Source organism: Dromaius novaehollandiae, chromosome 12, assembly GCF_036370855.1.
Source record: "Dromaius novaehollandiae isolate bDroNov1 chromosome 12, bDroNov1.hap1, whole genome shotgun sequence".
Lineage (NCBI taxonomy): Eukaryota > Metazoa > Chordata > Aves > Casuariiformes > Dromaiidae > Dromaius > Dromaius novaehollandiae.
The window spans coordinates 17748318-17775730 of record NC_088109.1 but is presented as its reverse complement, the minus strand read 5'-3'; the positions used below and the strand labels follow the sequence as shown (position 1 = coordinate 17775730).

The window sequence follows — 27413 nt, the reverse complement described above, 5'->3', positions numbered from 1 at the left end:
GAGTTAGTCTGTTCAAAAGCCCAAATGGGCATCTCAGGGCCAATTCAGCAGCAGGGGGCCCGTTACTATAACAACTGACAACTCCTGCGATTTCTGAAAGGCCCTGAAAATAGCCAGCGGGGAGACGGTTATTGAGCCAGAAGCTGCAAAGGAATGGCTGCGCGAGGTGCGGGGTCCCGGCCTCCGCGGCGCACAGCTGCGCTTGCCCGCGGCAACTCATGCGTGTCGCCGAACAGCTGGGCCGCCGGGACGGGTCCTCTTCCATCCCCCCCAAGACGAGGGGACAAACCAGCGCAGAGCACCGGCGGTGCTGCATCTCCCGCGGGCACTCTCCCCCTCTGCACATCGCCCCACGGGAAAGCAGAGATGCGGGCAGAGAAGTTTTTATGTTGATTTGCGCCCTAACAGCAGAGCGAGGAGGGCTCGAAGCACGATGCCAGCAGCGAGAATGAGCAGCCGCCAGCTGCCCTGTGCTCCAGGCGTGGGAGCGAGCTGCCCGCCGCCAGCACAACGGCCGGGTTCGAGCCTCTGCGCGGAGCAGGAGGGACTCAACCACAGCCCTGCTCCCCTTCAACAGCAAGCGAGAAGCGCGGGGAGATACGGTGCACAAAAGGGCCCGGACCTTTACCTCCAGCACCAGCAAAATCAAATACAACTGGAGTCTTTTGCAGTAAACGCTCTCCCCACATTGCCGAGGTTGAGGCAGGGAGATCAGAGCGCTGCAAACCGGGCGGCCCAAGCTACCGTGCGCCGGCTGGCCCCGCTCGTCAGCAGCAGCCAGCCCCGGCACCGTCCCGCCGAGGCCACTTCTCATCCTACACAGCCAGAGGCGGCTGCTCCAGGAGGAAAAGGAAGGCATGTGCTGTTCTGCACAACCACATCTGGTTGCTAAACCCTCAGAAAGGAACTGGAAGGGGTTTCCGGCACACCGTCTCCTCCACATTTCCCCTCGGATGCCTGCGGCATTGCTAATCCTGTTTAAATCAGGCCCCTCTCTCTCTCTTTTTCCTTTTTTCTTCTTTTAACCTGGATTATTTCCCAATCCGGTTCATCGCACAGCTGTACAACTTCTGTATTGGCATCACAGAGAGCGGCACAAGGGCAGGAATGGGGGCTGCCACTCCTGCCGCAAGAAAAACTCATGCAACTGCACCCAAGGCCTTCTTACAAGCGACACGCAGGCTCTCAGAAAGTATTACCTAGCATCCTCCAAGAGCAAGAAAATGAACCAAATCACAAATATTTTACAACAAGCTGAAAGCAGCTTTTATCATTGTAAGCAGGCAATTTTACAGTGTTCTCTAAATTAGCATTGTTCCTTTTTCAATCAGTACAGTAGATGAACACCACATTGTATACTCATGCAATAAAACCTAGAGATAGGTTCAAATAACAATTCTGGAGCTTTTTACAACCTGCTACAGGCAGAAGTTCTCCTCTTTTTTTTTTTCAGTGAAGTTTTAACACTGTCTTAGCAATGGAGCAGTGAAAGTTCAGTAGAAATTAACACCAAATGGCAGTTTTCCATGGTACGGTTATTCGAAACGACAACTGCAATAGTCTTAAGTTGCAGCTTTCAATTCTAAATTACAAACTGATTTACAAATATGATTGATCTGCCTTGTTCGGTGCTATTTTACCAGTGACTGAATGCAGATGCTGAAATATTGAACACCTGAGCTTGCTCCCGGTGAGGTCCCTCACCCCAATGCCACCACCAGTGAACTGCAAGTGACTTGGCTCAGGGTCACCCAGAAAATCAATGACCGAGTCAGAAAAAGACCCGGCATCTCCTGGTACTCAGTGTCATTCCTTCTGCACAGAAAGGCACTGCCTGAGAAGTACAAGGCTCTGTCACTGGACCCATCCCAAGGAATTCAGCTTAATAGGATACTTGACAAAAGCCTAAGAAAACTCTTATCCTCTATTAAATTCTGCAGGGCTTTGCCTAGGGAAGTTTAAAGGCGTCTTTTCCCCAAGCTGTCTCAAATACACACATGACTATAAACGAGCAGTGCAAGCTTGCTTGCTCTTTGAAAGGCAGCAGCTGTGTTGTTCCAAAAATCCCTCCTGAATGTAAACATATTAGCACTGTATAAACAGCTTGATTTAATAAGAAATGCAATACAATATTCCCGCTTTGTCTTTGGGATCACAATGGTGATGGCGGCAATAATTCAGAGGTGAATTATGGTATCCACTGAAAAGAAAGAGAGAGAAAACTCACCAGCTATAGTTGTGAATTAATTTCTTCCTCTTAGCTGAAAATGAGAAATGGCTATAATTTAGTTCCCATTTAAAAGTTGCTGTTGGCTAAACTCTAAAATCTTAATTGCTTCTTAATATTCTCTGCTTATTTTCCCCTTTGAAACCACAGTCTATAGCATTGTGCTGTTTAGACTAAAAACTAGAATGGAAAATAGAGTGGAAGGTCACCAGTCACTCTTAAAATACTTTTTCGTGTAAAATGGCAGAACTTAGGGCATGTCTAAGTATTTTAGTTGATTTCCAAACTCTACTCACCTTCCTGCACCTCTGTGAAAAAAAAAGTGCTGGTGACCCTGCTTTTTCTTTGCAGTCCCAATACTCAGGACTTGTTTAATCTGCAGCAGAGTACAGTGAAAGTGCTAGAAAAGACATGTTTCAAGCCGCAGTATGGCACAGCATGCTATAGGAACTCGCCCTGCTGCAAAAACCTGAAGTCGCGCTCAACCGCTAAACAGCTTGGAGGTCACTACCAAATACATTCTGCAATCCTCAAAGCTCGTAGAAAAGGCTGCGAGCATAATAGCGGCAAAGTCTGCAGACAATACAAGTCAAATCTTCAACTGACCTTGAAGAACCACAGAAGGATCTCATGATACTGAGAGTCTGGGTGATAAAATCATAGATGCAAAACAAATGCCTAGAAATGCAAAAATAATGTGCTTGGGAAATTGCAACTTACAATATACACACTCTAAGGGACTCTTAGATGAGCTATAGTGCTCCTGAAAAGGATCCTAAAATCACAGTGAACGGTTCTCTGAAATACTCTGTGGTTGCCCCAAACCCACACACATTCAGTAACTACTGTGAAAGGAATGAAAGCAGAAAAAGAAAAAATGCACTGCAAAAATCCATGGTGGATCTACATGTTGAGCAATCAATAAGGATCTAGTTCTTCACATTTTCTGTCTGCTAGGGCTCAAATTCTCTGCTTGGACTCAACGCTAAAAGAGAAATCGGATCCAGGCACCGGGACTCCTGGGAGCATCAGCCCCTTCATCATGCCCATGACCGCTCCAGGACCAGCCAGGCCTGTTTTTTCTCAAGTGATATCAAAGACAGTCAGCAGCAGACTGTTAAACTACAGACATCGCTGTCCTTGCTGGAGGGCCAGCGTTCGTAACCAGCACCAGTGCGCTTCACGGCTCCTGGTCATCCCGTGCGTGTTTGATGGTGCTCTCTCCTCGGCATCCTGGCATAACAGGCAGTGCAATTTTTGTAGCCTCATTATGCTAACCTAGTTTCTTCTCCACCCTACCAACTTAACATCACACAGCCCTCTTTGCACAGCACTGTCATTAAAGTCACACCAAATTCAGGAAATGTAGGAGGAAGGTAATTCAGAGATGCTGCTTGCCTACAAGTTCCCATCCCTTTTCATTACTGAGATGGCCACAGTGGCAAAGAGGAGGAAGTGACCCTTTCACTTCAAGATCAGTCATATTCCTTTGCCATTTGTTCAGGACCCAAACGGAAAAGGAAATGAGAATACCAGATTACCTCTACAAATCAGGGAGTCTCATTCAGAAGTGGGACAAACCATCCCCATGTATCTTCAAGGAGTCTCTAAGGAACACAGCATGGAAGCTCAACAGCTAAAGACAAGAAAAGCTCCATCAAACAGCCATTGCTTCCTGTAACTCTCCTTTTCAAATAAAAGCAACTAAAAATGAAGCTTCTTTACAACAAGACATCATCACTTATATTCATTATGGTGACACAGAGTGGCAGTCCCTGAGGATCAGAACAGAGACAAACATTTTGCCAAACCTGCACAAGCAGCCCCCCTAACTCCTGATTTCGGTCCCTGGGTAGCAGCGCATCGATGCAAAGCAAGCAAGCAGAAGGCTTCGCTCTGCTTCATTGTTCTATTTATGTCACCTCTGTTCTCAAATCATCTAATCCCCCAACCGCTCAAAAACACAAAAGTGAACATATCATTTGTTTTACCCTCAAAACGTATTGCCAAAGGGTAACCCATGTCTCCTCTGCGATTCCTAGTTCTCTGGGTTATGTTTTTTAATGCTTTTTTCTCACACCAGAACAAAGAACTGCTGCGCAAGAAAAGACCACTTGGTCCAGCACGCCTGTCCCCTTGGGGGTTATCTTTTCATAACAAGTGTTTCTCTGCTGTGCACTTCAATACCATGTTTCCCTCACTGAAAAATCTGTCTCAAACTTGTTTTCATGCTATTTACTTTGATGGTGTTATTTAGCAAATTATTCCATATGTTGCCCATTACATTTTAAGCTAAGTATTTCTTTCCGAAAATCTAGATCACTGTTCCTTTCAAACTTGTAAATTAGACTCTGGGGTGTTTGAGGATTTTTTTTTTTTTTTCTTTCTTTAAAACACTCACAGAGGTGAACATTTTATTTTTCCTAAGGAAAGGTAACCAAACTGAAAAGGGCACAGGAAATACTGTGTTATCACTTCAGTGACATGGTCTGTATGACATGAAATGTTACTGTGGATGATTTCTGTTCTAGTTCCTTGTTGATTTATCCTAAATGATAGTTTGACTTTGTTCTTGTAGTCTTTCTGTTCCTCAGATCCTCAGAACTATGAAGCTAGAAAGGGTAAATTACTTCGAAGCCAGTACACATGTACCCTCAAGTTTGTTGTTCCTTAATTTGTTGGTTTGCCTTTATCAAAAAACCTTTTGACTGTTACATGACATACCTTTTTGTCTATATGCATTTTTAATCTCCCTATTTTTTTAGTATCAATTGCACATAGAAAGTTGACACACTGGGTATTAAAGTTGACACAACGGGTATTAATGCCAATGTTCCTAACTTTACCAAAGCTATTGAGGAATGTTAACTATTCATGCAAATCAGGGAGAGCAGATAAAACCCAACTGCTGTCTTTTTGCAATATACCAAAGATTACTGGAAAACTAATTTGGTTTCAGTTAAGGTCTTTGTTGATGCATTCTCCTTCATTTATGTACTTGTTGTTACTAAACAAATAAGAGTTTTATGAGGTGGATACTTAGGAATTTTAAAGATAAAAAGTATTTACCTTTAATTAACAAATCTTAATTTTATACTCTGGTACTATTATGATCTATAATAAAAATCAATATTTACCAGCAGCTATAGCCTCTAAGTATTGGTCACTAGGCAAGTACTTTCCAACTTTTAACATCCTTTCCTTTTAACCACAGTATTGTTACTCAAGTGAATCAAACACCAGTTTTGCAATTATTTCTCAAGCCATTAGTGAAATTGCAGGAAATGTAAATGCTTTCCAAATAATGAGTTGTATCAACATTCTTCTTGATAATTGCCATTAGCATTTTGTTTATCTCAAACCTTTCCTCCTCAGAAGAGCCTTTTGTATCAATGCAAGATAAACCTTACCAACCCTGAGTTACAGTGCTTCTGGATACCCCACATACTTCAACAGGTTGCCTGGTCTGAATGTGAACAAGTTTAGTTCTTCACATGAATTAAAAACGGGAGAACTTCTGGAAGAAAGGTATATTGATGGAGAAGGTACTACAATGGGATCTTCAGAATCTTTTTAATTTCATCTTTTATGTAAGTATCACTGCAATTCTATCCATTGTATTACCATAATGATGTTAATTACTTGCAAACGCTAACAGAAATGATTTTCACAAAAGTATTGTCATCTATTTATTAATATTCTTTTGAACGCTCCCAGACTCAACAATTTGGCCAATTGTCAGCAAAAAGGGTGTCTTTAAAAATAGATTGCTAGGTTTTTAATTGCTTCTATGAAGATGATGATCAATGGACTGCTATTTCTAATCAAAGCTACTTTTCTGTATCCCGTCTAATCAGATTTTGAAATAATTCCTAAATGCTCACCCTTCTATGAGGCCAATTCTTAGTGAATTTTCACTATCAGACAAACAAGGTGGCTTTGGGTTTTTGATATGGCATATGAAGGTGTTTCAGGTTTTAATTTATCCTAAGTCAAAGTGAGATGGATTTATTGATGCTAACCCTAGTCTCTGCACTGAACCAAAACCAGGTTTGGTATGAATGATGGTATCTCTTCAGAAGTGGCAATATTTATTTTCATGCCATTGCAGGTTGTACTACTGAACACTTCACCAATGTTAGAGAGCTCCTGCTTAGAGTACTGTGATATAATGTGAGGCAAGCTTATCTCCCTTTTGTAGAAGTACAGTCAAAGCAAGAAAATGAACTGGTTAAGGTGACACAGGGAGCCTATGGCAAAGCCACACATGGAACAAAGTACAATTTTACTGGGCTTTTCTCCCATGACCACCTTTCCTGAAGGTCAATAAATATTTTTACAGCAATTTAAAAAGGGCTAGTTGGAGAAACATTTGTCTGCATTACAGCTGGCTCTACCAGTACTACTATTAACCCCATTTTCATGACACAAAAATCAGTATCTGAGACAGCTGCATAGTTAACCAAAACTACTGTCTAGCACCCAGAGAGATAGCTAATGCATCTATCACCATAACATTTAATAAAATAAAAAATACAGGACCACATTAAAAAAAAAATCCCAAGTGTGTTTTAAATCAGGATCAGGTCCCCATCTACAGAAAACAGGCTCACCTCCAGTAAACAAGCACAGCAATGAGAAGAATGAGGCACACGAAGGTCAGTGCTGAGACCACGATAAGTGGGATGATCCATTCCATTTTACCAGGAGAAGGTCTCGTGGCCATGCTGGAGCTGTTCTTGTCAGCTGTGTATTAAACACACAATAAAAATAATCACTAAATGGAAAAAAAGAATTACTGTATGGAAGATGTGTAAGCAAAACAAAATAATTTGTCCATTTTACATGATATGAGTAAACACTCGGAGCAAAGACCTTCTAATTGCAGGGTGGGACTCCATTTTTCTTCAGTCTGAGACATTAGAGCATAAAAGTACAGTGTGTATTACCACATACGGTTTGGATTTCACTACTGCCCATAATTACAGTCTCACACACAATTTCAGGACTCTGTCATCCAAGCACCTATTATCAGATGTGGAGTACCCCCGAGTCACTCCACTACGACAACAAAGTAAAAGCTTTTCTCGGTCAGCAGTGCTTGCAGGTAAACGCACCCTGTTTCTCAACACTACAGGACAGCTTTGTTTGCAAAGCTCAGTGTCATACTTTGCTTCAAAAATAAATTTCTTGGTATCTCTTAAAATAAAAAAAAAAACCCTCAACATGTTGGGTGTCATGTCACATCTTCTGCTAAATTGTTACAATCTGGTGAGTTACTGCATGTGAAAGCACTTTTTGGCATACGGATTGTCAAGATGGATGGACGGATGGATAGTATGTGCTCTGACAGAAGAAATCATTACTCTGCAGGTTTTAAACAAAATTAAAGTACGGTCAATATCCTGAGGAGTAACTCCATTTCACTACTTGCATGACTAACGCCATGTTAAAATTACTGTGTCATACATAAGATTACTGTCTAGAGGATCTTCAGTATTGGAGACCATCAAAGTAGACACTGTATCTACATTTTATTTCAAAAGACATCTCATTTGTGCAAATTCACGTAGACTTGAAGAGTGAAAGCTTTTAGACAGGAATGTAAAAGAGAAATATAGAAGTAAATTCTGTATTTCATTCATGTCACCTAACAAACAGGTGGTAGTTGATCAATTCCTGTCACAGGACGTAATGGGAAAGGATTAGTGTAAACGGCTTCAGATCTGAACAAAGATTGCAATGTACACACTTGATTTCTACTTATTAGCCCACGTGAGTCTTGCCTTACCAACGTGCTTCCTTGCCCTCGTTCTATATTGTATTACCACATCTTCTGAAACTGCTGCAAATCCAACCAGAAGAACATAATTGCCTTTTCACTGTAGGCAGGCAAAACACAGATAATTGGAAGTCACCAGATGTCACATAATATGAAGTCATAGTCTATTTTAATAGCATTTAGATTATACTCCTCCATAGGCAGGAGTAAAATTCAACTAACATGGAAGTAAAGGTTAATTGTAAATGCTTTTGCCTGACTGCTGAAAACAGAGCAAGGCTGCAGGCTGCTGCAAGCCCAGCAAGAAATCTTTCTAGTTTTAAGAACTAGGCTGATGGAGGTAATGCCCTTTAGCAGGCAGCCTAAATGAGGTGCTAATCAGAGGGATGTTTGGGGGGAAGGGAACGTGCACTGAGTATAGAACTGATCAAAAGAGAGATGAGTAGCCAGTTGTCTCCAACTTCAGTAAAAAAGGCTACTGAGGTTAGCAGCAGTGCAAACTTTGCAGAATAGGCACATGATGCTTTACTTGGAGCACACAGTGAGCCTTCACAGCATACTAATAACATCCAACATACCATTTTTAAGACAGGTCTTTGATTTCTTTGACTTCCTTTTCCTTGAAGGAAAAGAATAGCCCCCAAATTAGAACAAAGGCTTATTGTCTGTATTTGCAAAACTTGCAGAAATCATAAGCCCTGAGGCATCAGTTTTTATCAGTGCATTTCAAATCATTTAATAGGATGAAAAAATTAAGCTGGTGAGGTAAGTGTTATTAATCAGAGTGGTAAAAGGGACAAAGTAAAACCATACAATGCAATAAAACTTACTAGGGGAGCCAAATAGTCCCACCGTACAGAACAGATGTGCCCCTGTACATCTATTACAGGATTGCTTCACATCTCTCCAAGGACAGTATTCTATTCAGTTTCACCTCTACAGATTTCAACACAAAAACATATGTTTGTGGTTGCATAGAAAGAAAATTAAATTCCACTGTAAGCACAGCATGGGCTACAGTCTCTATACACACTACTGTATTCTGCAACACTCACGATGCTCTCCTTACGTAGTCTGCTGTGGAGAACACGCTTATCCGAGCCTGCCAACTCCGTATACCACAGATGTGAGGATAAGACAGTGCTCAATATGTTGAGTGCCAGAACAGCAAATGCCATCAGGAGGTCCCACACAACACAAGTCCCAGCATTGCTAAATCCACCCTTGCGTGTGGAAAAATCCATAACTACCATTTTTCCTATGAATCACTCATTCAGCAGTCCCATCTGGTTCAATCCCTGGCGCCATGAATATTAGAGACCATTGGGACAGCAAGAGGTGCTTTGGTAGTGAAACTCATGAAGAAAGGTCAGGGCACAAAAGAGGCACTCAGCAACCACAGAAACCTACTGTCTTTGTGTGTGTTCTTGGTAATTGCTTCCTGAGAACAGAAACCTGTTTATTTCCCATAAGTAACACTGCTTGCTGTAATAAGCAATGGTAGCTGTAATATATAACCTACCTTTGCTTTGAAACTTCCCTTTATCATCCCTTGACATTGCATAAGCCGCCTGTACAAAGTTCTGTTTCTTGTACCGTTATAGATACAGACAACCACGGCAATACAAATGTCATGAATGCCAGAAGAAACCCCTCTGCAGAACCGTCTCGGGTAGCCGGCCATTTGAAAGAACAGCACCTGCTCATCTTTCCTTGAGTAAATGAAATTACAGACTGATACAAAGCTATCAATTAATTCTGAAAAATAATGCCAGTCATATTATTTAACTATGAAAAGGCAAAAAAAAAATTCTTTTTTATAAAATGGAATCACCTTTGATACAATTTGACATCAGTGTGCAGCCATTTTTTCCCCTATTTCTTTAAAGGCATTTCTGCAGCACTCGTACTTAGTGGCTGCACACAACTAAGGCACGGTTTTTCACTGTTTCATAAACAGACGCCAACAATGTTTAATCCTGGTGTCAGATAACCGAGATCCACACTGTTTACACAACCCAAATCTTCTCAGTAATCCAGTTTTTGTATTTACAAGCCACTCTGCTGTTTGTTCCTACGTTGCCACGTGAAGCGGCTCAAGTGCCACATGAAAATGCAGCTTAATAATCCTTGCCACATATGCAGAAAGAAAGAATTACACAGATGTTTAATTATCTTAATGAGGTTATCCCCAAAAGGCTTTTGTAACCTCAGACCTGGCAAAGACTGTTTAAAAATCAAAATTCACTCTGGGCTAAAGGCATATACCAAGTCTGGAATTCAACACGCACATCATGACCTCTCTACAAAGCCCTCTCGTGGGAGAAAGGCAGCGCAAGGGGGTAAGTGGTGAGGGAGGGGAGGACCCGGCTGAAGCCTGGATCAAACCCACGTCTCTGCTGTTCTCCACCCTGGCTCAAGACTCGGGTGAAAGCCCCAACCAGAAACACGTTACTTTGCTCACAACAGCATGCAGGAGGCACATTCATCATCCCCTACCAAACACAAAGCGGCTGCTTAACCGTCCAGCACAGCAAACCAAAATTCTGCGGGGTAATATCCGCTCTAGCCTGTTAAAACTGAATCGTGCTGTTTTTCTTTCTTCTTCTTCTTCATTTTTTTTGGTAGAGCATCATTCTGATTGCTGTTTCTCTAATTTTTAGGTTTCAGAGTTCTGGACAATGCTGAGCAGCTGCATGTGTAACAGTGGCAGATCAGAGATACAATTAGTCTAATGTGGGCAACAAAACAGAGAAAGGGATGAGCAGGAAAATGAAAGGGGGGAATGCAAGCAAGCGCTCAGTGACAGAAGAAAATCATTAGTGCTGGCCGATACCACCAGACAAGAAGAGGCCAATGCCATTTGGAAAATAATGACATGGCCCCAGGAGAGGTGTGTGTATGTGCGTGTGAAATAAGCACTAAAAGAAAATGAGCCTTGCTGTACTAATTGGCCTCGCACTTTCCCCCATAATTTCTCATGTGTTCCCTGTTCTCCTCTAATCATCCACGCTCATGAGTACTTCCCCGTTCAGTTATCTCCTTACAACTGCTAATTTGATGCTCTATAATTAATTTTACAAGTGTACATTGTTATGAAACAATTTTCTACTCTTTAAAATGACTGAACTTTCTCCTCGCGAAAACATTTTTGAAACCCTGACAGCTTTTTAAAAAATGCTTTCCTGGAGAAACAACGCATCCAAAAAAATTTCTGCCCTCTATGGGACATAATAAGCTGCAGCAGTTTCTTTCTGCTCATTTTGGAAGTAATCTTCACCTTCTTTTATCTGTCCTGATGCTCAGGAATGATTTTGGATACTTCTGGCAATGGCCTCTTAGCTTGGCGAGTTGTTGCCCCGATTTCAGGCTCACCTTGTTGTGAAAAACGCTGAAGGCCCTTGCTCACAGGAGGAGGTCTTGCTTATACCTCGAGTTTCACTGAAGTCAGCTACTTGCATGAGCTATGTCTGGTCTGTTTGCATGAATAACGAATTTCCACATTACTCTGGAAAAGTTAAGCTGAAGGAATTAGTCTTAAGCTTTACACTGGTGTTTGGCTGACAACCAGTGCTACAGGCAACGGTTTTGCTGGCAAGTGTCTTCAGCAGCCTAGGCCCGGCCCTGGGGATAGCTCCTTCTCCTGCATTCACAGGCTCTTCTCATGGGGGCAGCACTCCCAACAGGCCTGCCAGGCCTTACTCAGGCCAATTTAATATAGCATTTAGGCAAATTCCTGGTAAGGCAGATCCCGGCAATCTACTGCAGGTGCCTGAGTGGTAAAGATGCCAAGAGGAGGATGATTTCCCTGGACAGACTTGGAAGGACAAGATCCTCACACCTGGTACAAAGCAATCCAGACTGGAAGCCTCTTTCCCTGAAGCCCATAAGAAGAAAACTCCAAGTGTTCCCAGACAGAGCTGAAAAAAATGCGCCCTTTCCAATGACTGGACAAGGAGTCACCACGTTTGTGAACAACCTAACTTTTCCCACCTGGAAATCAAAGAGAGGGAATGAAACTCTACCCTGGGGGAAATGGCACAAACAGGCCTTTCTCAGTCTCTGAATACCCTCTCCCAGCCCCTTTGCCTCCAAACTCCATATTCTGACAAACCTGGGAGAGCTTGTCTGCAAAGCTGAAAATACGCTGCAGTTCCTTCCCCACACACTGGGTGCGCCACCGGAGATTTAGCCAAGATGCAACTAAGACCAGCTTGGGTGAAACTGGCAGCCCTTCCGCTTATGTTTTCCTACAGCCAACATGTGCAGGTCACTTCAGATTTCATTTCCAACACATGGAAGCCTGATTTGTTTAGCACAGTGATCTGATGTAGTTGTCCTTCCTCCCTCCATGCAAGTATGGAAAAACCGCAGTGCAGAGTCCTTCCAAGACTGATTGTCTTTGGATGCAGTCTTCAAGCCTTCAAGCTGGAGGGCAGCTTGCTGGTGAGCAGAGCTCATCAAAGAGCCTCTCTAGTAGGAGGCAAAGCTGTATTGAACCACTTCCAGTGATAGCTATGTGCTAAAAGAAAACTGAAACTCCTACAGACAAAGGGGTACAATTCACAATAACCAGCAACTACTTCTGAACAGTACTAACAATATTTCCCCAACTCCTCATTGATTTTCATCGTCTTCATCTTAGCTTCACCACAGAATATAAACCAAGCTAATAACAAACCCTTTGTCATTGGCCAAGAAGCTAGAGCTACCCATCTTTCCTTTGATTTACATTAAACAGAGAATAAGCCATCAGGGCCGTTTGCTAGGGCTTATACAAGGGACATGGAATTTGGGTCATCTGAGAAACTGGGGCATGAGAAACAGCGAAGCAGAAGGCAAGAAGAACCGAAGAAAACTATTCAAGAGGCAGGTTTGCCCAGACAGATCAAACTGTCGGGGTTTGAACTTACATGGTGTTGAATGCTTTCCCTCAGCATTGCAATGCACAGCTAGGACAAGTTCCCTCCTTCCTGATATGATGCTGACTAGGGTGAGAGGCATGTTGAAAGCTGCTTGTCAGGCATTTCAGACCAAATACAGTGGGAACACGAGACTTTGAAGAAAATTCCCAGGTGAAGAGTGACAAAAACAGCAGTGTATTAAAAAAAGAAAAAATCAGGAAAACTTGGTGCGGGCTGCTTGGCTTCATCAATGTTAATCTGTTCTCTTATCGAACAGTTACAATTCACAGCATTAGTCAGGTCAGCATGTCTATAATAAATGTCATTAAAGTTTGGATTTAGCTTTGTTTTTTAAATTGATTCTGAACTATACCTGAGAGCACAATGTCTGCATTTGTGTGCTAATAAATGTAAGGAGAAATAAATACTGGAGGTTTTCCACAGTATCTTAACTCTAGAAGAGCTTGGATGGAAAAACAAAATGACAAAACAGCCTATAGATTAGCAAAATAAACAGTAACAGTCAAACAAACAAACAAAAATGTATATTATCTTATAGATGCTGCGGTAATACACATAACCACTCAAACTTGCCATTGTTTCTAAATCTTGGTCCTGCCTCCGCAAACAAATCCATATGAATGTGGTCCATTTGTTCCTGTGCAGTTCAAAGATTTGTTTTCCTCGCAGGTGCCTGGTGGGCAGAAATATGTGCATATGGCCTGGACCTTCTGCACAGCAAGTTGGAAGCACCACCAGACATCTGTTTGCATAGGTCTGCGCAGCAAATCCCAAACCTGCTGGACTTACTGCACATGCAGAGCACCTGTGCGTGCTTCCAAAAGGTCATATTCACCGTGCACATGCCGAGGAGCTGGCACATACATGCAGGGTTGACACATACAGGAGAAACAGTAATCCAGGACAAATGTAGAATACCCACAAATTCTGCCCAACTACAGTTTTATTCACAGGAAAAAAAGAAGTAAGGCAATCCTAGTGCAAAAGGTGCCTTGTCTTGCAAGATCAGAGCATGTAGGTTTTGTGGTGAGAAATTAGCCAGCAACGATCTCATATTTGGGAGAATATCTCAAAGCGAAATCAGGGAGAATCCTGCAGATAAACTAAATTAGCTTCTAACACACATAGCAACCTTCCCATTAAACACCAGCTAGGCACAGCAACTGCTGTTCCAAATTAATTTCACAGCTGCAGCCTACCACACTCCCCCTTCTATTTTTTAAGCAAAATTCTTCATGCAGCATGTTAGGGGTTAATGTTTCTCCAGACTTCCTTTTCTGCTAACAAGCACAGGTAGCACGCATCTTCCCCCCCGACATTAAAAGACGATCCTCTCCCCTATTCTCCCCCCAGTAACAATTTGTGGACTGGGCCCCGCAATGACCTGCCCACCGGGGGAAGGCAGGCACCGCAACAGTGTTGTATCTCCTGGAAGTCGGTAAGGAATTTGGACTGTGTAATTATCCGACAGTCTGACGCTGGGAAAAGGCAGTTCCCCGGAGGTCACTCACCTGGGTTGATGGTGATGAATTTGTTATCCGAGGGGTATTCCTCTGGAAAGCGGTCCTCCTTTGGAAAAGGTTTCCTTGTCGTCTCTGGTTTTCGTGGGCTCTTGCCCAGGTAACGTTCGTCGGTGAACGCTGGCGGCACTTGGGTGGAGGGGAGAGGCGGGGGCTGAGGCTCTGCTGCTGCAGAAGTCTCCTCCGTGGGACGTCCATCGGTTGGGGCAACGTTTTGGTTTTGCTCTTGACCCGATATGGTTTTATTTCCTTCCTCCCCGGCAGTCCTATTGGGGGCACCAGTGGCCCGCGGCGGCTCTGTGCTATTTCGCACGTCCGCGGCAGCCTCGGTCGCTCTGCTCTTCTCCTTCTTCTCCGCGTCCTTTTCTTCCTCTTCCTCGTGCTCCCTCTCCCCATCCTCGCTTTCACTCTTTTCATCCTTTTCTCCCTCCTCCGCTCCCTCGCCGTCCTTGGTCAGCGCCGCGTCCCGCTCCGGCCCCGGCGAGGACGCGGCCTCGGTGGTGGCCACCACCGGCCGGCCCGGCTGCTTGGTGGGGGCCGCCGCCGCGGGGAGGCGGGTGGGCCACACGCTGCTGGGGAAGGAGGAGATGCCGCCGCCGCTGAAGCCCAGCCCCGCCAGCAAGGTGCTGGTCACCACGGAGGCCACGGTGGCCTGGCTGCCGCTGGAGGAGGGCCCCATCCCCGTCGCCATGGACACGAAGGAGAAGGGGAGGCCCGCGGAGGTCCAGGTGGAGGAGCCCGAGCTGATGGGCGCCATGTCGGCTGAGGAGGCCGGCGAGGCGGTGGGCTTGAGGAGAGGGCAGGGGAAGAAACACAGGGGAGAGCATCAGTGGGGGCCCCTGACAAGCCGCCTGGGCTTTCACACCCGCGCCGTGCTGCTCGTTAGTCTCCCTAAACGAGAGAAGTGGACTTACACCAGCTGGACGCAGGACCCAGCCAGAAAAAGCACAAGCCACCGAGTCACAAGGCAAGTGATGATGGGAGGAAACGTCCCCGCGTTTGCCATTTCAAAACAATCATTATAATCAAAGTCTCTTTATTCATATCTTCATTTTACAGCGGGGCTTTCTCCACCCACATCACCGGCTACTTGTGAGCAACGTTTCCTCTCGGGGTGGGGGAAGATGTGAAGAAGTTTAATGAGTTTAGCGGCATTACTCACAGTGCTCTAAGCCTCAGAAGTTAAAAAATGTGGCGTTACATAAGCGTTGTCCAAAAATACGAGCTGTGCCGCTACTGTGCAGGCAGGGTGGGTGGGCCGCTCTCCGAGGGAGCTCTGGGTATTCCCACGCACATTGTTAGGGCCTTGAACGGTACTATTTTTATTTTCCAAATTTACCTTCCGAGATCAGCATTATTCTCCTAAGAAGTGGTGCTGCAGCAAGCAGCGAAGTGTTGCTCTCGTTAGAGAAGACCTGCTGCAGGTCCAGCTGGGAAGTCGAGAAGGGCTTGGAGGGCACCAGGAGCCTTCACACTAGCCAAAGTTGCCAGGGCAGCTACCGGCATGGCCGGACCGCGGCGGCCACGCGTGGGCTTGGCGTGCCCCATCCCGCAGCGCTCTCCCTGCTGGTTAGCTTTGTGCAACTAAGCTACTCAACTAAGCGCATGCATGCTCCCTGTATGTAAACATATGCCTTCTCTGAAATAAAAAACCCTGGTATATACCTTAACAAAGATTGAGACAAGTAATTCACCTTCCTAAATTACATGTGCAAAAAGGCGCTCAAGTTAAGTGAGGTGGCTAAAGACATGGAGTAATTCTGCAGAGGAGCTGGGGTCAACAGCTCTGTCTGGACCACGTTCCCTCTCTGACTTGTTCAAACATATCTCATGCCACTGACTGCATCACCAAGGGGACCATGAGCTGCAAATGCACACGCCAGACATGGACAAACAAGGGTTACACAGGTGCTACTCAACCTTGAACAAAACCATAAAATGTCTCTCTATTTCTGGAATGGCTTTGTAATTTAACAGTATTTCTGCATCTTTCTGCCATTCCCGGTTTCAATCAGGCCATGTAGTTGAAATGCTGCAGCAAAACAAGAAAGGCTGCTTTCTCATGTTATTTTTGACCAGCTGCAATCACAGAGAACCTGAGATCTCAAAAGAAAACCTGTGCTTTAGAGATTTCCAGCCAAAACTTTAAATAAGCATCTAAACTTTTGGATATGTATCAGTGTGAACCCCTAAGGCACTGAGAAATTTGCTTTTCTTTGGCATGTATGGTCTCAAAGCTAGACCGAGTATTAAAATTTGACAGCAGATTTTGTACATCTAGAATACCTCTATATATCATTAAAAAAACATTAATCATTCAAATTCAAGCTCTGAATGTGTTACTGGTTTACTAGGGAGCATATCAAACTGCAATGGAATAAAACCAAAAATAATATATGTAGAGAAAATTCAGTAGTATGAATTGAGCCCATAAATTTGACTGAACAATTTAGTGTAGTGAATGCCAAAAATTTAAGGTTATGGATGATTAATGTTAAATAACCAGATGCTTGCAAAACTGAAACGGTACATCCAGTTTTACTGTAAAAGTATCAACATTTCTGATTCTGGAATACAACAGTCAGCTTTAGTGACTTGTTACAGTCTCACCTGAATTAAAATTAAAACAAACAGCTTGTTAAGGCTTCATTCACACAACAGCAGATATCCTTACAGCACTGGAAGAGCAAAGATGCTGTATGCGAGGCCTGATTCCTGTTGCATATGTACTTCTGGTCATACAGTTAATAAAAGAAATTAAATTTATTTCCATCGTCATCATTAAGATTACTTACGCCATCTAAATGCACTTAATATATATATTTTGGAAGTTTTTCTAACACACGATTCTCCAGTGGTTAAAGCTTCTTGGAATCTGAGGCTACAAAGCCAAAATCTCACCGATATTTTATGCAGGTATGAAGCCCTTTGCGCAGGGTTTAAACCACCACCACCCTAGGAAATTGCGGTCCCGCCGCAGATTTACAACATCATGCTGCCACCTGGTGGGAACGCCACCACAAATTGCAAATGCCCGTCAATCCACTGCAGTGATTTACGTCCACAACTTACCACTCCTGTTTTCACAATTCTGGTCCCCTCGAAAATTCGAGTAGTGTTAGCTGAGAAACAAAGAATAACAACATTTAAGCGGACCAGGAAGGGAGACGGGAGACGACAGCGACATTGCAATACAATTCTTGCTAAACAATTGCTGAACATTGCTATGACTAAACATGCCAAGACAGAAAAGAAACGGAGGCCTGCGAATGAACTGGTAACCACAGACTTGGCAGGGAAACATCAGAGAAGGCCTGTTGCATGCAGCAAAGTCCAACATACGATCAGTTATGGTGGTCTCAGTCTGGAGAAAAGTCAAGCTTCTCTAAACAAGTTGCTTGATACTACTAACCTAACTACTCATGTCTAAAGATGAGTCGTTTGTCTTTAACTACTTGGGACTGGAAATGCTGGTCTAAGTCCACTGTCAGAAAACATATGTTCTCCTTCAAATCCAAGCTGGATCAACTGTACTGACTCACACGAGAAGCGGGAGTAGCTGAGGATAACAACTTCTCTCTGCCCTTACGATACAGTATCTTTATTTATTGCTATTTATCTTGAGTACAATAATGAGACTCTGAAGAATGTTTTGAGAGCTCAGATTGATTTTTTTTTAAGTTAGATCTTCAAAACAGCCAATGATTAGAAGAACACCTACTTTTGGGGGAGACATGGAAGGAAATGCAACATCTACTCCTACTGCAGATGTGTCTGTCACTTCCAATGTTTTGAATGAAAGGCTAAAGAGCACAAGCAGTATTTGACAAAACTGTCAATAACATTTGGTTTTTAACTGTAACTAAATGGTTATCATGGTCAAATTTCAGAGAATCTTTTCCTTTTACTATCTTCTGAAAGAGGCCAGAATCAGTAATACACAGGTTTCTGACTCCTGCCTGGCACTTAAACTGCACTCCAAAACTCTCTGCTGAGATACTAAAAAACTGAGAGCTGTTTAAGAGATATTGCTTGGACAGGACAGTTCTTGTCTGATCCCTGTGATGCTGCGAACACTGTGGCATGCACCAGGGATGCTGGAACAGAACTGAATTGTGTCCACAGCTTGACATCCTTCAGATGCTAATGACTGACAAGTTAGCATTAAAACCTGCATATTTTCAAAAAATCTCTCAAAAATGCTTATTATTTTGTTCTATATACAGCATAACACCCAAGTGATTTAACTCTGCTTCACCTTAAGAATTTGAATTTTTAACTCTACGCTTGTTTCATTTTTCCAATACCCATTCATAGGTTTACATTTCTTGGGAATGCCATGGGATGAGTGCTCTCAGCAGAGAGGAATTTTGCCCTACCTAACAAAACAATTAGAAGTAAATTCCTGGGGAGAAGCAAAACTTTGACACTTATGGAAACCAAAAGCATCAAGTTCTACAAATCTCAACTTTACCAGACTTGTCAAACATACTTCAATGGAAATCCATGGCAACTGACAGTTTAGCAGCCAGTTCTTGAGCTCTCATTTAAATATGTGGGTTTTGAAAATCACAGCGGTTTTGAAAATCACTGTGGTTGTGTGCATGGTAAAAACCTGAGAACCCCTACATGTGGTCGTCAAGATGGGACTGATCTCCTTTCCCCTTTTTGTAACACAGACACCATCAGACTCTCGTTCTGCTGTAGCTGAGCCTCTGATGCATAAGCAGTCGCTGAAGAATTTGCTTTGTAAAACTAGTGAAAAAAAGCTATGTATTCTCATAAGAACCGACACACCACTTCCAACAGAGTGGGGCAGGCAAACCTCCATCACTAGAAAGAGGACTCAGCTAAAGTCACTGGCCACGGTTTGAAATTGGCACTATCTACATGCATTCAAATATCTTCTGAGATCATTCCACAACATACTGCACTTTGCAAAGAAAATGTTAAACACACACAGAGTCATTTAATTTAAAAATACAGTTGTTTGTTTGTTTGTTTGTTTACCTTGAAAGAGCATTGTCTGGCTAAAGTCACTACGCATTTCATTTCGGCAAACTGCTTGAACTCTGAACAGATAAAGGATGTCAGGTGAGACATGGCTAATGATGGCCTTCTGTTTAAAAAAAATAGATATTATTCAGTTTTTTACCCCCACAGGACTGTCCACGATCAGTTTGCAATATATAAAGCATTGTGCTAACACAGGACATTTGCGCCATGTAAGACAAACTTATTTCTAAAGAGGAATAATCACTGCTCCCCTGGGAGAGGTCCAGGTGAAGGTCAAATGACTCCCCCCTGGTATCAAAGTATTGCACCTAGACTCTGCTGGCTCTGCCCATGGAAAAAAATGAGGATGCCCCATGCCTGCTCTCATGCCTCATGCTTGAAAGTCTGCTCTCCTCAGAAAACCCTAACCCTCAATCTCACAGGAATTAGAATGAAGATTTTATGGGTGAAGGTGCAAATTCCAATCCTGAGATAAGCCCTGAAAGGCCGTTTTATGTTCAAACCCACTGTTTATTTTGTAACAAACTGGCTATGGCAACTAGCAGCTGGTGGCCCATAAGGCACGATGGCTCAGCACCCTGGGCTGGGATGCCCCTGCACACTCTTAAACCCAAGACACTACCTTGCTACCTTTGTGCTGCTCCTCTGGGTGGTATTTAGTCCACAATCACACCATTTCTTGTCTTGCAGTAGACAGCACCTGTAGCTACATGGGTCATTTGAAACACCAGTGAGCCCTTTAGGAAAACACTGTCCAGCTCTCTTTCAAGATGGGACAGCCCAGCTGTTTCTGCCAGAGCACTGAAAGTGGATTGCACTTTCCTCTGCAAAAGTGTTTCCTTCTTCTCTTGCCCCGAAAATAGACTAAGCTATCGTTGCTTCCTTAACCTCCAAGCTTTACTGCACAGCACAGGGTCTCCCTGCAATTTATTTCCAAGCTATCACTCCATCACATCCCCTGCACATTTAATTATTTCTTTTACATAAAACAGGATGCTGTCGCTGTGCCCACATCATTTTTGCTGATTAACACTCTCCTCCTTATTACTGATTAAAAAAAAATGTCCCTTAAGAGTGTGGAGTTGCGACAAGAGAGAGGTTACAATACATCATAACCTTGGGTGCCTTTCAATGGATTCCTTTCTGATTTCTGAGGCACATCATTCCCTAATGTGACCCAGATAACAATGTCTAGTGGGGAAATTGAAAATATAAATGGAAATGAAGTAAAAGAATCTTCATCTAAGGGAATAAGAGAAGTGTTATTGTCTAAATGATTGAATGGGCCCAGAGGACTGTGTATTTGAAAAAAAATACGATAACAGTCATTAGGAATAACACTCTACGCTGCTGCATTTTTCATGTGCATATACAATAACTGATTTCATTATTCTAGAGGCTTTCTTTGATTAACAATAAACGGAGGCCTTTCAAACCTGAGTATGTCACTTTGATTTTATATGCAGAGAATGTTAAAGACCGGTACAATACTTGCTTCCACTTAGACAACAATGACAAGCGGATCAAATCCTAAATGGAGGGGATGGATTGGTGTTTCCATCTATGTTGGAACCGTCTTGCTCTTCCCTCTCCTTCCCTCACAGCCAGACTGAGGCAACACTCGTACAGGCCACTCTACAATAATCTTCCAGCTCTGACCATGCAACTATTACTCCTGGCAGCATTGACTGATCAGAAACTGTTCCAAAGCCTACAAGGGGCTACGCACAGTGACAAACTTGATTTGGGGGGATTAGGCCTCTACTGTGAAAATCTGTGAGCTGAACAAGAGCCAAAAGGTATTCAGAGTCTAACTATTTCCTGAGCCAGCTACTTCTCAGCAAGAGTATATGAAAAGGTGTCTGCAGATTTAGTCCTTTATACACTCACATAAACTATAAATTCACACTCCAGTGTTTTGGGTGGTCTATTAGGCAATCGCTGAACATTTTAAAAGCAATTCCTTGCAAGTCAAACACTAGCCTGTCTGTAACGTAACGAAAGCTTTCCTACTCTTCTTCCTTCTACTGAGAAAATAACAATGCAAGGACAGCTCAAGACATAAGCCAATGGTTGATGCTGTGGTTTTACCAGGTCCTTGTCACTGTCCTTGGTGAAAGTCTTCTCCTTTTCATCTTCATTTTTAGTCCAACTGTAGGAGATCATGTAGTTCATGATAGGAGGGTGGTAGACTGTTTCGGGCTGGTTCCAGGTTACAAGCAATGCTGTTCTGTTCACAGGCTGCACTTTCATGTTGACAGGAGGAGTGCTGCAAGCTAAAAAAGAAGGAACAAACATGAAGCTCTCTGAAATAACCGAGAGTAAACAGGGAGAACTGTACTTCACTCTAACATCCAGGGTTTTTTTTAATGCTTTGCCTAAAGTAGTAGCTTAGGCTGCAATCCACTGAGACCAATGGGATTTAATACCACCTGCAGCTGCTTTCTGCTCTCCAGAGTAAAGGGAATCCATTCTCTGGAGGCAGGTTGCTTCGTTCTTGATTTATTTTCAATTCTGACATTTGCACATATACTTTATCTTGGTCACTTAATAACTCTGCATTTGAACCTTTAGAAGACCGCCTAAAACCGAGCCACAGCTTCTCTGGACTACAGCCCCCTGTAACGTGAAGGGGATAAAAATTCTGGCCTGCTTTTCAGGGCCTGCAAATACTTAGAACCTCTGAAAATGTGACATCACTGCATCAGCAAGTCTATTCCTTTCAACCCAGTACGTTTTTGCACATGAGCAGAAAGTTACTTTTTACTCCTCCTTCTACGTATCTCCCCTCACAGCCTCTAAACTGTTTGTCAGGAAAATGGTACAAATCCAGGAAAGAGCAGCACTCTTAAGAAGGCCCTTGGCCATCTTGTTCTCCTGACAGACGCGGGAGCCTCCAGCTGGCCTCCCGAAGGCTGTGGCTTTCCAACCCCGTCCATGGACGGAGGAGGCAGAGGCTGCTCCTTGGCCAGGGTGAAGGCGGTGGGCAGGTCAGCACGGGAATGGCTTAACCAAAGGGAGAAACACTTCTTCTGGGCTTCTGTTTATTTCAGATGCCCAAATCCAAATTTCTCCAGGAAAGACTAAGCCGGGGCACCAAGCCGGCACATACGCTTTGCAATGGAGTGTGGTGCCGAGCGCAGTGCTAAGGAAATACTTCTGAAGCAATTGAAATGCAAGGGTCGATGCATGAATGAAGAACACTAGATGGCACTCATATGCTACCTATAAGGCACATAATGCATTTTCCAACTGTAAGAGTGTAGATTTTTCCAAGCTGTAAAAATCATGTTTAAAATATACAATTCAGGACAGATTCTCACATTTCCTTTCCAAATATAAACTCTGAACCAAGAAAAATCACTTGAAATGATACCCAAATGCATGTGCTGTGGCAAAGGAGCTGGCCTCTTCTGCCAGGAAAAGTGAGGGTGTCACCCAGCCCATCACACTGCTGCTGTTTTCAGAATTATTTTTCCCAATACTACTCTTCCATTTAAAGCCAACACAGTCATCTTATTTGCACTCTGCAGGTAAATGACAGGGTGCGTATTTGGACATATTTCACTTCTAAAGGGTCTTGGCTACACTGAAGGGGAAAAACGTGTATTCCTAGGCCTGAGTTTCAGGTTGTTCATGTAACTAACTCTGCTGTTAGATCACTGAAATAGCTATGGTTCCAAAATAAAAATGATTAAACTCTGTAAACACCAATATTACCAGTACAAGGGAAAAACACCTGTCAAATGCATTTGCGCAGTTATAACTCATATTTTGTAACTAGCCTGTACAAAATAAGGAAACATATATTACAGAAATACACATGGGTCGGAAAGATCGTTTGTGTTTGCTCCCGTCAGGAGTGACAGTTTTACAGTTTTGCAGCAGATCCTTCTGCTCAGCACAGAAGGATCCGGCAAAGCAAACCCTGCAGTATCTCTAATCAGTTGTTTATTGACAAAACAAGTAAAATTTTCCATTTATGCTGAGCAGAAGGGACCAAACCTGCATTCTGCAGACAACGCCACAAAGCCCAAAGTGACACCTTAGCCTGCTGCCTGCAAAGCGCTTCCCTCTGTGTCGCCCCTGCTCTCGGCACTGAGCCTGCAGGCCTGGAGCGCGCGGCAGAGACAGCAGCGGCAGCCTGGACCGAGCTGAGAGCGTGCAGGCATGCCCCGGCGGCGTGCAACGGCCTCTCTCCCAGGTTCGGACAGTGGCGCAGGCAAGAGGGGCCAAGGAGGTTGTCTGATCTGCTCCTGAAAACCTCCAGTGAAGGTGAGTGACTCCACACCCGTCCACACCACGCAGGCTTCCCCGTGCTCCGTGGTCCCTGCTGCTAGGGAAGCTCGTCACACTCTCGCCTGCCCACCAACATGAAGGACAACCGCTCTGCCTCCTCTTCACAGAAGTAGTTTGACTCTACCCAGTGGTACAGTACAGTTTCCAACCAGAAAAGAGAGCAACCCAAACTAGCCCCTCATGCGTGGTCCAGAGCTGCTGCTGCTGCTGCTGCCAGGACTTACAGAGCTCTGTGATCCTTCGTGTGCCTCTCCGTGCTCACTTCTTTCTGCTGAGATAATCAAATCAATTCTTACTTACGTCACCACTTATTGATAATTGCGCCAGTAAGTCATAACCTACTCCCTTTGAAGCCCCTTGTCATTACAGAATTACTCTTCAAAAATACCAGGCCAGCCTTCACCGTTCCACCTAATCAAAGCCTACCAAAGCTTATCAGAGATGGGAGCTCCAGGTGAAGGACTAGCCAGACCTGGAAAAAGTCCTATCCAGCCTTCCTTCTCCAGAAGGATATCCAGAGATTGACATTCTTAAGGTAATCAAGCATCAAACTTTTATATATAATAAATAGTTCAACCAGGTAACCTTCACAGGAGATGTAATGAAGAGGTCTAACTTAATCGCAGTGTGCCCTGGCACGTGTTGACCCTTCCTCTAGTAAGCCATTTCCCAAACAACAACCCTATGCCCTGCAAGGGAGAAGGGACTGTTCCCATCCTCTGCTCCATGCGACTCCTCGCCACCAGCTTTGATGCAATTCAGAATAGTTCATGACAGTCACAGCAGCAGGTATTTCCCAAAGGTAAATAGGAGACCTATTTTAGAGGCTCAAAGTTAGGAGACCCTCCCTCCATGACCATGCACCCTGATCCAAGGTCATGAACACCTTTAAGCAGCTGAGTAACTCCAATGACTTCACTGAGACGCATGGTAACATGTTTTGACTGGGGCCATGGCATGACTAGGACAAACTATGTTCACAGACAGCTAAAAAAGGAGACTGAATTTCCAATTTCACTGTAAATATTACAAACTTTTTATCATTTAGTAGGACTTTGTTCCCATTATTCTGAGACACATGGGAAGAATCTGCTGTAATTAAGTAATAACCAACATTTTCTGTTCAGCTGCTATTTTTTACAGCTTTTGAGTTGATGAATGGGCAAAAAAGAAATCTCCTTTTTTATAAAATGAAGCATATGGTTTATTAATTTAAACAAACCTGCTCAGGACACAATGGAATAAAAAAAATTTGATCCAGTAATTCAATTTGATGATTTAATTAAAGTGATACATAATAATGTAGCAAATGTCTGAAAGGCAAAAAAAAAAAAAAAAAAAAAAAGAAAAGAAAGAAAGTAATGAGTTGACCATCTATAAAACAACTGGCATTTTCTGGAGATCTAATTTTCCTTTTGAAATTCTGTGCGCCTTGGATTTTGGGAAGAAGATTAAAAGAATCACTGACTCCTCTCTCTCTGTCTCTTTTTTTTTTTTTTTAATGCTAAGAAGCCTCTACTGATTTTGCAAAGCGTGCAGCTGAAGGACAAACAGAGATGCAGAAAGAGGCTGGGGCGGAGAGGAAGAAGTTTGCATGTTCCTCCGGATTGAATCAGAATACACTGAAGAGAAACAAAAGCTTTTTTTTTCTTCTTTTTTCCCCCTCAAACTAAATAAGCAAATGAGCCTGTGAATTCATGATTGCTGGAGGAAAAAAAAAAAAGAAGAACAAAAACCAACAGCCAGCAACATTTGACATTGAAATAGCAGATCTCAGTTATTTTTAGAGAAAATGTTACTAATGCTCTCTTTTAAATTCCGATCCGATGGAATAATGAAAACACGGAGGGGGATCTCAGGATGTCTTTGTGAGGCATAATGCAATACTGAGCGGAGATACCTGCACTGTGGTACCAAAGTCAATACGGAACCATCAGCGGATGGGTCAGCCCGGTGCCAGGGCTAACTGGTGCTCCGGGAGGCAGGAGAGCCCGGCTGGGCACAGGGGCGAAACCTCGGCAGCGCTCCGCGAGTGAGCATGTTCACGGCATCGGGGCATGTTCTCGCGGCGCAAGAGATGCCCTCAGCCTGTCACGTCTTGGACCTCTTGGAATAAAAATAAAAAGCTCAGAGGCTGACAGACAGGGATAATCTGTGCTGGGCACTTGGCAACGTGCTCGCTCCTGCCTTTTGGGAACGTCCTGCAGCGGAGGGAGGATTGCATGGGTGCATCCGGAGGGAGGCACAGGGACCTGACACAGGCGGCCTCAGCCGGCATTTCCAGCTGTTGGCCATGTGTGCGGCTGTCAGGGAGCTCGACACAGGCGCTTCGCTGCAGATCGTCCCGCTGGGGAAGGCGGGGGGGCAAGCCAGCCTCTTGGCTAGCCTCGTCTTCCAGGGCTCACCCAAGCCTGGAGAAAACCTGCTTGCCGCCTGAAGGCAAACGTAGCATGCTAATACAGCCCTAAGTGCTGGCCAGGCCAGGCACACTGCAAAGAATTGTTTTCTTCAAGTTAAAAACATTCCAATGAGCTGGAACAAACAAAATTAATTTAACAACTCCACATTCATCTCTCCCATAATTTGATTTCTATGTTGTATTTGGCTACGTACCCTCCACGAGGCTTCCCTAACTCAAGCCTGATAAAGCCTAATCCAAAAGCTCCTGGCAGCTCCATTTCAGAGGCTGAAAGGAAAAAAAGGGGGCCTATTGTTCAGCAAAAATTAACCACTGGTATTAAGACACACCTATCACTCCAGCAAGGGCATATAAGAGGATATGAAAGCTTTTTTTAGCAGCCTAAAGAGAAATGCAAAACCACCCAAACTTTCTGGTATTTATCATGCTTTTTGCATATGCTACCTGCGGTTATAAAAAGAGCTATTTAGGGAAGGTTTGAAAGAGCTCAAGAACTGAATATTGGGTTATTTCTTGTATATCTTCCTCCTGTAGCACAGGTGCCTCATATGATGAATCTAGTGGTACTGGGCTCAGAGGGATCTATAAAATCCTCTAAAAATGTTTTAAGTTAGCTCTTCCGTGCATAAAAATGTCACCACTTTAAAGGCAGTTATTTCTAGCTGTGCTATGCCCTCTTTTGGAAAATCCCACTCTCTCCCTCCTGCTGCCTGCCTCAGCACTACAAAGCTGCTGTGCCTATACGTGCGGTACCGTGGCATATATATCGTGTGATGAAGCTCTGACATCTCCCCGCACAGGAAAGCAAGGCATAAGTGAAGTCCTGAATCCCTCGGGCCGAGACGGACAGGGATCTGCTGAGGCAACGTGTACGTGGGGGAAGAAAACACATCTGAATCAAGATGTGGTTTTCTTGCTGTTTTAAATAGCAACTTGTGAAGCTGCTCGAAGATCTGTGTTGAAGTAGCTCATGGGAATAGAGATTAACGGGTAAATAGCAAGGAAAGGGGCTGCTGGGGAGGGGTGGGAGCCAGGCGGGGACCCGCGGGGCTTTCTGCAGGACGCGGCTAGCGGGAAGGAGCAGCTCAGGGCTCTCCCACCAGCCGGACCGAAGCAGAGCCCTGCCCCGGGGGATCTCCCCATAAAACCAGATGTTTGTGCAAGCCCAACTGAGCCACAAGTCTCCCGGCTGGTTTCAGAAAAGCCTGATAACAGCAGCGTCGAT

General features: G+C 43.9%; 1 protein-coding gene across 1 annotated transcript in view; it reads right to left on the bottom strand.

Moving 5' to 3' along the window:
• The window catches only part of PTPRG (protein tyrosine phosphatase receptor type G), a 410439-nt gene that overhangs the window by 65202 nt on the left and 317824 nt on the right, over positions 1 to 27413 (bottom strand). The window contains exons 10-14 of the mRNA XM_064519114.1: positions 21562 to 21746; positions 19465 to 19573; positions 17527 to 17576; positions 14446 to 15241; positions 6841 to 6973 (exon numbers count right to left, since the gene is read on the bottom strand). Coding sequence (XP_064375184.1) covers positions 6841 to 6973; positions 14446 to 15241; positions 17527 to 17576; positions 19465 to 19573; positions 21562 to 21746 — 1273 coding nt within the window. The remainder of the gene's footprint in view (positions 1 to 6840; positions 6974 to 14445; positions 15242 to 17526; positions 17577 to 19464; positions 19574 to 21561; positions 21747 to 27413) is intronic.